The following is a 13,969-nucleotide window of genomic DNA, read 5'->3' as shown; positions in this document are numbered from 1 at the left end:
ATAGTGGCATCCCCAGAATGAACTCCAGCATTTTCTATGTGCTCAGAAATCGCATAAATAACAAGCTTACCATCTTTGGCTACACCATCGATTTCAAGTTCCTTAGCACCAAGTATAAATTCGGATACAACAACTGGATGATCAGGGGATAGTTTAGTCGCTTGTCCGACGTATTGTTCCATCTCTTTGTCATTGTTGACTACGTTCATAGCCCCACCAGACAGGACATAGGAGGGTCTAATTAGCAGTGGATACCCTGTTTCTTTAGCAAAATCCCTGACTTTCCCTAGAGAATTCGCATGTACCCATTTTGGCTGATCCACTCCTAATTTTCCTAGCATGCTTGAAAATTTTTGCCTGTCTTCAGCTCTATCAATATTCTTTGCGCTCGTACCCATTATGTCGTATCCAGAGTCTGCCAATTTAGTTGATAAGTTGTTTGCAATTTGGCCGCCTACAGAAACGACAATATTTTTTGAATTTTCAAAGTCCATAATGTCGGACACTCGCTCTAGTGTGAGTTCATCAAAATATAGTCTATCTGATCTATCGAAATCTGTAGATACTGTCTCAGGATTAGAATTTATTATTATAGTTTTAATCTTGTTCCTGCGGAGTGTCTTGACAGTATTTACACAGCACCAGTCAAATTCTACAGAAGAACCTATACAGTAAGGACCAGAGCCTAGCACTACTGATGATTTTTGTCCTAGTGGTTTTATGTCATGTGTATCTCCGTGGTAGGTAAGGTACAGGTAGTTAGTAGTTGCGTCGAATTCTCCTGCCAATGTGTCAATCAGTTTTATGGCTGGTTTTATACTGTGTTTTTTCCTAAGCTCTCTAACTTTCTCTTCACTCTTTTTTGAAAGTTGTCCTATAACTCTATCGGAAAATCCCGATTTTTTTGCCACTAATAAGTTTTCTTTATTTAATTTTTTCTTCTCTAAATCCTTTTTTATATCAACTATGTCTTTCAGGTGGTGTAAGAACCATTTATCAATTTTTGAATCATTATGAATTTGATCAACACTTCTGCCAGAGTCCATGGCATCGTTGATGGCAAAGATTCTTCTATCTGTGGCAACTTTTATTTCGGATATTGGATTTTTAAATTCATATGGATGAGACGTTAGTCCCTCTGCACCAATATTAAGCATACGAATAGCTTTTTGGAGGACTTCTGGGAAAGACCTACCAAGAGCCATAACTTCACCGACGCTCTTCATCTCTGATCCAATATTGTGATCGCTAGATTTAAGCTTTGCCAAATCCCACCTCGGCATCTTGAGAGCAATATAATCCAGAGCTGGCTCAAAAAATGCAGACGTGTCTTGGGTTACAGAGTTTTTGATTTGATATAGTTTGTAGCCAAGCATTAATTTTGCTGCTACAAAGGCGAGCGGGTAGCCAGTTGCCTTTGAAGCAAGAGCACTTGAGCGTGAGAGTCGAGCATTAACTTCAATTACTCGATAGTCACCATTTTTAGGGTTTAGTGCGTACTGGATATTACATTCTCCAATTATTCCTAAATGGTCGATTGTTTTAAGAGCCACTTCACGCAACATTTGGTATTCGTTATTGGTAAGCGTCTGACTCGGTGCTACTACAATGCTCTCACCTGTGTGGATACCCATTGGGTCAAAGTTCTCCATGTTACAAACAGCGATTGTGTTGCCACTGATATCTCTGACGATTTCGTACTCAACTTCTTTCCACCCAGCCAGGTACTCTTCTATCAAGATCTGAGGTACGGCATTGAATACTTCTGACGCTCGTTCGCGAAGTTCTTTTTCATTATCTATGCGCCCAGATCCCAAGCCTCCTAGACTATAACCAGATCTCATCATAATTGGATAACCAATTTTCTCTGCACCTTTGCAGGCAGATTCGATGTTGGTTGCAGAAACACTCTTTGCTGTATGTATATCAATCTCAGCAAGCGCCACTTTGAACAATTCTCTGTCTTCCGTCGTTTTGATAACATCTACAGGTGAACCCAGTACCTTTATGCCAAGTTTTTTGAATACTCCTCGGTCATAAAGTTCTAGCCCAAGGCTTAGTGCTGTCTGTCCACCAAAACTTAGTAATACTGCATCTGGGCGTTCTTGCTCAAGTATTCTGGTAACAATTTCTGGCTGCAAAGGTTGGAAATATACTTTATCAGCCATGTCACTGTCTGTTTGGACCGTAGCAACGTTGGGGTTTATTAGGGCAGTGTATATTCCTTCTTCTTTGAGAGCTTTTATTGCTTGTGAACCAGAGTAATCGAACTCACCGGCTTGGCCTATGCGTAAGCCTCCAGATCCTAGAATCAATGCCTTTTTGATACCATGATTTATTTTTATACTCATAGTGATTTTACGAACCTTTCAAAAAGCCACGCTGTATCAGTCGGACCTGGCTTGGCTTCTGGGTGGAATTGTACAGAAAAGAATGGCTTGGTTACGTGTTCTATGCCTTCGATAGAACTGTCATTTAGATTGCGGAAAAGGACTTTCCATCCTTTTGGCAGAGATTTTTCGCTTAAGGCGTAGCCGTGATTTTGACTAGTCACATAGCACCTATCCCATCCCTCGACTTTGCAAGGTTGGTTTTGCCCACGGTGGCCAAACCGTAATTTATATGTTTTTGCTCCCGCACTCAGTCCCATGATCTGACTACCAAGACAAATGCCAAATATAGGTTTTCCTTGTTTTATCGCTTTTTTGGTGATGGCTATTGTTTCTTTGTATGATGTTGGATCTCCCGGGCCGTTTGATAGTAGAACGCCGTCGTATGGTTCATTAATATAGTCATAATTATGTGGAACCCTGATTACTTGCACATCAAATTCTGTGATAGATTTTACGATGTTTTCTTTGACCCCACAGTCGACTAATATGATTTTCTTTTTTGACTTGGGGTTATATATTTTTGGTTTGTCTATGCTGATGAATTCGTGAGCTAATTTTTTAAAGACTTGTTTGTCGGGACTGTCGGTAACTATCCCAGCCATAACTCCACGGCTACGCAGATGCAGGGTTAAGGCTCGGGTGTCAATATCGTATAGAACAGGGATGTTTTGTGATTTTAGCCACTCAGATATGCTTTTGCTAGATTCAGCGTGGTTGGGGTGTAATGAGACTTGGCTCATTACTACACCTTTTACTTGAATTTTCTTGGATTCAAAATCTTTAATCTGCACACCATAATTACCTATTAGGGGATAAGTAAATACAAGGATTTGATTTGAGTAGGAAGGATCTGTGAGAGATTCTACATAACCAGCCATGGCTGTGTTAAAAACAACTTCGCCAGTTATTGTTTGTCTGTTCCAATTGAGTAGGTTGCCTTTAAAAGTTTGCTTATCGCTGAGATGTAAATATCCAGGTTTCAGCATGGTTATTTATTTACTCTCATTTTTAACATCTTATTAATTTTATCAAACAATTTAGATAATTGCTCAACAATAATATTGTAAAATTTATTGAGTTAAATATTACAGCTGTGTAGGAGCTTGTGGCGGTTGTGGAGGAGTCTCTTCTGTGGTTGTTTCAGGCGCAACTGTTGTCTCTGATACTGCAGGAGCTTCGGGTGTTATTGTTTCTTCAGGTGTTGAAGCTATTTCTACTGGTGCAGGAGCAACAGCCTCTTCTCCAACTGAGTTGAAAGAATCTTGAACAATTGCAAAGCCAATAGTACCCAGTAACATTATCAATATAAATACTAAAATAGCGTCGAGCTTCTTCGTAACAAAATTAACACCAGCTGACCATTTCCAGTAGTACCATAACTGAACAATAGGTATTATTATTAGCCAAGTTGTTGGGATGTCAGCACCTTTTCGTACCATTTCCCCACGAGTTCTGGCTAGCCAGAATATACCGTAGATTCCAAATGTTATTAGTGATAGCAGGAATACTGCAAGTGGATTTTGTTTTCTCATAATTGTTGTCCTTCTATAAGTAACTTAATTTGTATCTTTTTCAATAATACAACAAATATTTTTATTGCGCTACTGTTTATTTGGCAACAGGCTTGGCGCTAGGTAATTTTTTAGTCTTAAAGTATGGATACATTGTGACCAAGCTTCCATAGTAGACTAGATATGTTATTGGGAATAAGATGGTTGATACGAGGTTCATAACCAATAAAGAATTTAGGTTATTCTTAGCTATCTCTCTAGATCTATTAGCAGTGTCTTTAGCAGACAGATTCTCATCGAATAGCACTATTGGGGCGATGGTATATCGCAGACCAGCACGAATTCCTGGAATAATTAGTAGTAACAGCCCACCGAGAACTCTAAAGAATATGATTATATTTAGCCACAAAATAGTCCAGAATTTGTCCTGAGCAGCTTCGAATGCTTCTGAAATACTTGGTTTTTTATTTTTAGTTGCCTGGTATACCGCGTAACTAATCATCCCTTCGATTATTACCCCGATAGCTATAACTGCAAATACAATAATAGTCCCGATGACAGCGACAGCTATCATCTCACCACTGTTAAAGGGTGCGTCCGGCTCGCCATTTGCAGATTCGCTAGGGAGAAATGAATCAAAATTACTTAGGAACGTCAGTATGCTCAATACAATAAGAGTTATCGAAAATTTCTTATTAACTTTATACAGTTTCTTTATACCATCTTGTATTAGCTCTAGTCTGCTTGGTTGGTTTTTTGGTTGATTGGCCATAATTTATTCTCCTATTGTTAGGGTTCTTCTACTTCGTAGATTACAGCAGATTATATAATATGGCAATGCTACGTTATATTGAAAGTATGAATATTAAAGATATAAATAAGGATAATCGCTATTTCCAAACCCCAAATTTACCAATAATTGTTTGGTTAATTACGCTTATTATTTCTAAATTTACAGACGGTAATATTCAATCATTATTTGCTGTGGTATCTTTCGGAGCAATATTTACTTGGTCATGGTTGGAAATATTTTATGGAACAAACGCAGCCAGGCGTATTTTAGGCGGAGTTGTAATGACAGTAATTATTACTAATAGAATAGGTAACTAATATATGAGTGATAGTAAGACAGTAGACACGTACGACAAATCTGCAAAAGACTTTGCTAAATATTTCAAAAACATTGGCCCTAGGATTATAGACATAGAGAGAGGCCTGAGTTTTGTTAATTCTTCCAAAAATATTCGCGCTGTAGAAATAGGTTGCGGTTATGGGCGTGATGGAGCTGAGATCATTAAAAGAGTAGCTTGGTATCAGGGGTTTGATCCGTCGAAGTCGTTTTTAGATATAGCTAGGCAAAATATTCCGTCTAGCTCGCTTGTTCTTGCGGACGACTTGTCCTACGACTATCCTGAGAATATCGATATTGTTTTTTCATTTGCGTCCTTACTCCACACCAACAAAGAAGACCTAAAAAAGGTTTTTGAAAAAGTTCACAAATCCTTAAACCCAGCTGGGATATTTTACATTTCGCTTAAAGAGTCAGAAGAATACAAACAAGAAACCAAAAAAGACAAATTTGGCGAAAGAATGTTCTATTATTACAATCCTGAAATAATAGAATCAATAGCTGGCAACTCATTTAAGAAAATATTCGAAGACCATCAAACCATAGGTGATACCAAATGGTTCAATATATCTTTCAAAAGGTTTAGCAGTTCTGTGACTCGTGGATACGGATAATAACGTTCAAGACACCTAAAAGTTTCTGTCCTCTTTTTTCCCCAACGATTTTCTCAATATTTTTGATACTTGAAGAAGTAAGAAAAGGCTCTTCTGGGCGTCTAACCCAGTTGATTCGACTGACTACGTCATTTATATGCCATAAATCTTGAGAACTTCTGTATAACTCAAACAGATCTCCCATCACAGGAACTGGTGACTCAACTACTGCTAAGTTTTCAAATTGGCTGTAAGTATATTTGCTGTCTCGAGGAAACTCTGGGGCTGGCAGCCCACCCGCCGATCCAGTATTAGTAAGTTTTTCAGTCTCTGGGTTTATCTCGGCAAGCCTAAATACAGACTCATCAAGTTGTGTAAGTGTTTCTCGACATATTAGGCCACTATGCATTAACATATATTAACATAAATAGTAAATATAATCAAGATTATAAAGCTTGTGTTTAAGGTGTATAATCATAACTATGACAAAAGTATTATTGGTTGAAGACGACACATCACTGCAGAATTTATATTCTAGGGTTCTCCAACAATCTCAAATTGATTTTGCGATAGCGAATGACGGTGTTGCTGTAGTAGATAGAGCGAATGTTGAGAAGCCAGATATTATAATCATGGATGTAATGATGCCTAATAGAAACGGCATGGAGGCGCTTGCGGATCTCAAGCAAGATGAATCAACAAAGAATATACCTGTCGTAATGCTTTCTGCACACGAGGATGAGAATTTGATGCTTCAGTCTATGGAACTTGGAGCAAAAAGATATCTAATAAAAAGCATGCTAGAGCCAGAAAACGTCATAGAAATTATACGAGAAGTTATAGCAGAGCCTGCTAGTTAAAATTTCTCTCGTAGTTGTTTAAACTTGTTTATGAATTTGTTAGACTTTTTGCCAGAGTCTTCTGAGTTGAGGGCTTTAGTATTTTTAAATACTTCAAGATATATCTGAATCGTAGTTATCAGGATTATCATCAGTACAGGTCCCACAACAATCCCTATAAAGCCAAATAGTCCAATTCCAGCAAATACAGCGAGGATCATCAGGGCTGGGTCAAGCCTCGCATGACTCGGAACTAACCTAGGGCGAAGCACATTATCAATGTTGGTGACTATAATTAAGTGGTTGGCAATAACCAGTATTCCACCCCAAATATTGCCAGTGAGTATCATAACTATGCCGATTGGTATTGTAACTATTCCAGCACCAAGTGGTACCACAGACAACACAGTTAACAACATAAAGAAGAAGAAAAACAGATCAGGTAGTCCTGCTATAGAAAGCACGACCGCACTTTCGATTCCCTGACAGAGCGCTATTATGAGCTGTCCGCGAACAGTGGCTTTAGTCATGGCGTCTATTCTGTCGATGTATAGGTCACTGATTTTGTCACCCAAAGGGTTGAGTTTTTTTGCAACTTCTATAATCTTGTTTTGGTGTAACAGCATTGAGAAGAATACGTAAAGATAAATAATAGATATAGTTATGAGAGAGAAGAACCCAGACAAAGAGCTAATCAATCCTTCTAAAAATGTTTTACCAAACTGCTGAACAGAGCTCGATATAGAATTAGCTATAGCCTCTGTAGAAATTTTGATGTTAATGCCCTTGTTCGAGAAAAATTGGTTAATGTCGTTGATAATTTTGTTCAAACTAGCACTATCAAAACTATAGCTATCATTTGCAATACTGTTAACTAATTTATCAATTTGAAATATAGTCAACATGCTAACAATTACTACAGGTATAATCACCACAAGCAATGACGCGAAAAGAGTTAACGTTGCCGCCTGACTAGGCTTTCGCCCTTTTTTAAGCAACCATTGATAAATTGGGTTAAATAATACCACCACCACAGCTGATAGAATGATGAGCATTAGGTATTGCTTCAAAAAAAATACACTTATGATAAGAGCCATAACAGTGGCTATAGCCAGGGATTTTTTCTGAAATCGATCTACTTTAATATCATTCATTTTCTGTGCTCTCACTTCCATTCATCTCTGACTACTCTAGAAGATTAGTTGGAAAAAGTAAAGTGGTTGTGCTAACGATGTAAACTGTATTGAAAATAAACAGATAAAAACATATAATAGGTATAAACGTCAACTAACAGATTTTAGGAGTCAAAGTCGTGCGTAGTCGGTCTCAGATGGTTGCAATACTTGCCTCAGCTGCTGTAATTCCCAGAACTTTTCAGCAATCTCTCCTGCCACGTAGCACCAGCGATCAAGGCCTAGTAACAGGCATAACAATAGCGATGGTCTATACACTAGGGCTGCTGGTCCAGGATGGAGTAGATATAGCTGCTGACTCTGTTACAGATTCTAAAGATGATCAAGGAACAGTTATTACAAAAGCTATACTTGCCAGCGCTACAGCTGTAGGTATAGGTTATTTTCTACAAAAGAAATTCAAATATGACAAAACTGAACAGTTGCCCAAATCAGCTACCAGAACCTCTGGCTACTGGTTACAAAACGTCGGAATAGCAGGCATGTTGGTTAGTGGACTTGAAGTAGCAAACGAATTGATTTCATCTGACAAACAAAAAGCCAAAGAGCGTGAACTCCTACCGTATATAGTTGGAGCGGGAATAATATTCTCACTTGTTGGTGAGTATAATCGTACAAAAAACGATGAAGATCATTCAGTCAAAGAGACATTGATCGAATCAAAGCCACTTAGGGTTGTAGCAATAAGTACCGCTGTACTCGGAGTTTTAGGCGCTTTTGCATTCGTTGAGAAATCAATTTCCAAAGGCGTTGACTCTGCTCTGGACAAAACAGTACCAGGCATTAAAAAGAGCTGGTTACCAATTGGACACATTATTGGAGCAGGTAGCCTAGTATATTTGCTAACTATGTTTATGAAAAAAACATACGGAGATATAGAACACAAAGCAGGTGAGCTAGAATATGCCTACGATAAAAGCCCAGCTAGTCCATACGTTAGTGGAGGCAAGGGAAGTGATGTGGATTGGGATTCACTGAGTGTGCAAGGCCGTCGACATATTGGTACACGGCTAAGTTCAGCAAAAATAAAATCAGTTATCAAAAAGACATCTGAAGAACCAATCAGGGTGTACATCGGTCTTGATAGTGCAGAAACAGAAGAAGACCGAGTTGAACTGGCTCTCAAAGAACTCGAACGGACAGGTGCGTATAAAAAGAAAAACATAGTCGTCATATCTCCAACAGGAACTGGCTATGTGAACTATGTTATGAGTGATGCAGTTGAGTATTTGTCTAAAGGAAGTGTTGCGTCAGTCACCATCCAATATTCAAAAAGGCCTTCACCTATGTCTCTGGACAGAGTTGGCGAAGGACATAAACAATACAGAATGCTTTTAAATGGTATTAACAAAAAAATCAGTACTTTGCCCAAAACTAAGCAACCAAAAATTATGTTGTTCGGAGAAAGCCTAGGTGCTTGGACAAGTCAAGATGCTCTAATGTACGGAGGTACAGACACGCTAAAAGCTCTCAATATCGATAGAGCCCTATGGATAGGCACACCAAAAGGTAGCAAATGGAAAGAGCAAGTATCTTCTAAAAAGTGGCTAAATATCGACTCAGAACTAGTTGCTACGTTTGATAATTATCATGAATACATGGATCTAAGTCAGTCAGCAAAAAACAAACTGCGTTATGTGATGGTCACACATTACAATGACCCGATAGCTCAGTTCGGTGCAGAGACATTGATTAAACAGCCAGAATGGGTAGATGAACCAGATAAAAGACCAAAATCATTAAGTCCTAGTGTCAAATACCGCACTCCGACACTGTTCGTCCAGACTCTTATAGATATGAAAAACGCATTAAAACCTGAGCCAGGTAAATTTGTGGCAAGTGCGCATGATTACAGAGCGGATATTGCTCAGTTTGCATCGAGCGTGTATGGATTTAAAATTTCAGCAGATGAATTAGAAGCCATAGAAAAAGCTCTGCGACAGAATGAAATCCAACGTGCTAAAGATCTAGAACTTAGCAAATCCGAAAAAGATAAGTAAAATACAAGCATGGATGTGTTAATTCAGTTAGCTTTTGTCCTTGGCATACTACTTTATGGGGTAATTTTGTCTCGACTAATACCTATGCGCTATCATCTGATAGCAAATTTATCTGCTTCTGCAGTTGCAGTATTTTGTGCTATCAGAGCTGGTCTTAACTTTGAACAACTTGGACTAAGCCTAAAGTTATTTTGGCCGGGTATACTCGTGGCTTTAGTAGCTTCAATTGTACTTATTGTTTCTATATATTTACTATCTAAAATTAGTTTTACTCACAAATATTTTGTTAGCTCACACTCTGCACTTAGAGCTTCCCCAAGTCGACTTGCTTATGAGACAGCTGTTAGGATTCCATTATCTACCGCACTTGCAGAGGAGATACTTTTCAGGGGAGTATTGTTTGGAATTCTAATGCACTATAGCGGAACCCACATGGCGATAATTGGTAGTTCACTGGTGTTTGGGCTTTGGCATATTTTCCCAGCTCTAAATTTTACGAACGAATCTTATTATTTAGAGTTAAGGCAGGGTCCATTTCTTAGCAAGCTTCTTCATATAATTGTAAATGTATTAGCTACTGCACTTGCTGGTGTTGTGTTTGCATGGCTTAGATTATTGTCAGGTAGTATTATCGCACCTTGGTTGCTCCACTGGACAATCAATTCTACTGCAGTATTGTCAGCTCTCTTTGTGGTTAAAAGAAGATCTCATAAATAGTCTATTTAGTTGAACCAATATTGACCATCCACTCGATGCCAAATTTGTCGGTTAGTGAGCCAAACGTATCGCCCTACACTTCTTTCTTTAGAGGATATTGAATTTCACCATTCGCGCCTAGTGCATTGAAAATTTTAGTTAATTTTTCTTTGTCTTTACCACTGAGAGATATAGAGATTTTTGCTGACTTTTTGCTAGCTTGTTCTGTATCACTGGCCATTAATGTCGCATCTCCACCACTTAAATATGCGTGCATCAATTTGCCTTTTAGCGCTTCGGGTACGTTTCCCCCCATAGCTTCATATGGAACTTTGTCCAATTTACCACCGAAAATATCTTGATAGAAATCCATTGCTTCTTCAGCATTTCCCTTAAAGAAAAGATATGGATCGACACTTATATTGCTCATAATAATCTCCTATACTTATTGAGTACATTCTCTCATAACAAGAAACTAAATAATAGGATATATCTAACTATTTTTGATTTCTATCACGACTTTACCACGGACTGCTCCTGCTTCGCGTAACTCAAAAGCCTTTTGAATATCATCAATAGAGAACACTGCGTCGACGTGTGGTGTAACTACTCTATCTTCTACCAGCTTCGTCAAAGAATTTAGGTGATCTGTAGTTACGTGAGTTTGTTGCATTAGAGTAGATATGCCAAGATCTTTTGCCTTTGATTCATCAGGTGTATCTATCATTGTTACAGTGGATCCACCGCTTTTAACAACTTCGTATGTTTTGACAAAATCTCCACCACCAACTGTGTCAAATACAGCGTCATAGTCGCTTAAGACTTCTGTAAAATCTTGAGTTTTGTAATCAATTACTTCATCTGCACCGAGGCCTTTTACATAATCAATACCTTCACCAGTAGCCGTAGTTGCTACGTAAGCTCCGATACTTTTGGCTATCTGTATCGCAACGGTACCAATACCACCAGCTCCACCATGTATGAATATCTTTTGTCCTTTTTGTAGATTGATATGTTCAGTTAGGGCTTGAAGTGCACTAACCCCAACAAGTGGCAATGATGCTGATTCGTTAAAGCTCGTATTAGCAGATGATTTTGCTACTTGACCAGCTTTAGTAGCGGAAAACTCAGCAAAAGCGCCACTGTTACCAGCAACAACATTGGCTTGTCCATAGACTTTGTCTCCAACAGCTAAATCATTAACTCCTGATCCAATTTCTATTACAACTCCTGCAATATCACCACCTAAGGTAACAGGCAACTCGAGAGGAATCATTTCTTTCATATATCCACCTCGGATCGCAGTGTCAAATGGATTAATACTAGAAGAATGAACCTCAACTAATACTTGATCTTCTCCTATAGTAGGTTCATCTATTTCATTTATTTTAATTACGGATGCGTCTCCGTATTCATTTATTTGTGCTGCCTTCATTTTGTTTCCCTCCGAGTAGTTATTTTGTACTTTCTATTATCATCAGACTCTGCCTGATAGTCTGAAAAAGTTCAATCTTCTTTCGATGTAGCATAAACTACCCCTCAAGAACCTTAAAAATTTTCAGCTCAATCAGATAAAACTCTGAATGATAACGAAAAGTGCAAAATAACTACTACAATGATATAATTTTATATAGTACTATAAATAATAAAGTACTTTAATTATTAAAGCAAGTATATCCATGAAAACAACGGAAAAAAGCAAAATTTGTATACCGAGCCTCAAGATTCTAGGCGACTTCTGGACCCTCAGGATAATAGATTCTCTAAAAGATGGAGATTTAAGATACTGCGAAATTCAAAGATATATTGAAGGTATAAATACTGTTACCCTAACCAATAGACTCAAAAAGCTAGAAGACGCAGAAATGATCAGCAGAAGCGAGCAATCTAGGGCAGATGTAGCGTATGCTCTTACTCCTCTTGGGGTAAAGATACTTCCAATACTAGAAGCTGTAAATAACTTCTCTGCAGAAGCAAAAAAACTCCAAAAAGCCTAAGCATATTCTGGGAAAAGTTTATGAAATACGCTAGACTATATATTAGGTTCACTAAAACAAACATGAGAAATCTAAATATAATTAGTTACAATCTTAAATACAACAGGGCGAACAAAGAGCTTTCTGGCCTTGTCGAGAAATATTCAGCAGACGTGCTGTGCGTACAGGAATGTTACAGCGACAAAATACCAGATCACATAAACCACTTAAAGTTAGCAGACAAAACAAAATTTAACAGATTAGGATTAGCAATATATTTCAATCCTAAAAGGTTTTCTTTGATGCAAAGCGAAAGCTTCTCGCTTAAAAAAGCATTCCACGATAGAATATTTTCGCCCGCACATGAGCGACTGTTAGTCACTAAACTATATGATGAAAAACTCAAACAAGAAGTTTTGATCGGGTCATTCCATGCCACGCCACCAACATCGCTTAACTATATTCGTCGAAAGCAGATAAGAACTGCACATGAGACACTACTATCTTTAAGAAGCAAAAAATCTCCTGTGATAATGGTTGGTGACTACAATTATCCAATATTCAAACGTGGTCTACGCGTCTGTATAGAGAAGTCTGGCTACAAACTGTCACTAAGCGATCAACCGACATATTATCTAGCTACTTTATTTGGCATCCATTACGATCTAGCAACTTCAATCAACGCAACTATTAAGCAAGTAAAAACTCTCCCACGAGGTTTATCAGACCACTCTCCAATCTTAGTCCAAGCCACCCTATAGGTGGATACTAGGGCTGTCGTCTAAAGTGCAGGGCGTATTCGTCAAAATCAAATGATCTGTAGAATTTGTGGGCGACAGGGCGGTCTTTGCTTGAGGCCAGGAATACGTATTGGCAATCTGTCTCTTTGGAAAAATCCAGAACATTTTGGAACAGCTTTCGTCCAACTCCACCACGCCGATAATCAGGGCTGACATAAAATTCCTCCAATTCCATGATAGGTTTTGGATAGCGGACAACAGTTCTGACAGAGTAGGTGATAAAACCAATGATTCTGTCGCCATTTACAGCTAGATCTATATAAAAGTTCGGGTCATCTATAGCTCTCAGGTATGAATCATTGTCAAGATTTGTGTATCTTTTTGTGTCTTCAACAAACTCACCATAAAGACCAATAACTTTTTCATAGTCTTGCTTTGCAGCCCGACGTATTTCAATATCCATATAAAAATTATACCAAAGATAGTGATTCTATATCACTTTATGTTAGGCGGAGGCTGAGGCCCAGCCCTCCGAATTCTTTGCAGATGAAAACAGGGATTTCTGCAGTGGATAACTTTTTGTCGTATTTGTAGCCGAGGTCTGTGAAATTTTTGAGATCATCAGTATCCGATACTCGGTTTTTGATCAGCCAGTTGGCGAACGCTCCGCGAGCTATCTTTGCATGAACAACTACAAAACTTGGCTCTTTGGTCTTTGGGTTCATAGTCAAAAACGAAGGACTAATAATCAGTGAGCTATCTATATATTCAGTTATAGTCTTGCTATATTCAACAGCGGACAGATTAACTATTGGTTGATCATCTGGCAGGGTCTTGGCAATACTATCGCCCCAGTATTTGTAGAGATTAGAATACTTTTTATCAGCTAATTTATATCC

The 13,969-nt window shown here is 38.4% G+C and overlaps 2 protein-coding genes across 2 annotated transcripts; both read right to left on the bottom strand.

Moving 5' to 3' along the window:
- Positions 1-70: 70 nt before the first annotated feature.
- On the bottom strand, positions 71-2,650 carry LOC149408370 (uncharacterized; the record flags this gene model as incomplete). The annotated part of the gene is given in 2 exon segments (XM_089650639.1): positions 71-2,356; positions 2,359-2,650. Coding segments are annotated over 2 exon segments (2,578 nt in total), but the record flags the coding sequence as incomplete, so codon positions are not given.
- Positions 2,651-3,478: 828 nt separating this feature from the next.
- On the bottom strand, positions 3,479-11,789 carry LOC149408369 (uncharacterized). The gene is made up of 2 exons (XM_089650638.1): positions 10,880-11,789; positions 3,479-3,654 (listed from the first exon to the last, which is right to left on the bottom strand). The coding sequence occupies exons 1-2, from the start codon at positions 11,787-11,789 to the stop codon at positions 3,479-3,481; spliced, it is 1,086 nt and encodes a 361-aa protein (XP_089506764.1).
- Between the last annotated feature and the right edge of the window lie 2,180 nt (positions 11,790-13,969).

The sequence above is a fragment of the Hesperophylax consimilis genome, unplaced genomic scaffold (genome assembly GCF_061612785.1).
Source record: "Hesperophylax consimilis isolate HC1 unplaced genomic scaffold, BYU_Hcon_1.0 scaffold_383, whole genome shotgun sequence".
NCBI lineage: Eukaryota > Metazoa > Arthropoda > Insecta > Trichoptera > Limnephilidae > Hesperophylax > Hesperophylax consimilis.
This window is presented reverse-complemented; position numbering and strand designations above follow the sequence as displayed.

Excerpts from the sequence above, each read along its gene's own strand:
- LOC149408369 (XM_089650638.1), bottom strand. The coding sequence starts at position 11,789 with ATGAAGGCAGCACAAATAAATGAATACGGAGACGCATCCGTAATTAAA. Across the intron at positions 3,655-10,879 it reads CGAAGCAGGAGCAGTCCGTG|ATTCTTTCAACTCAGTTGGA; the intron begins GTAAAGTCGTGA and ends CAATTGTTCAAG.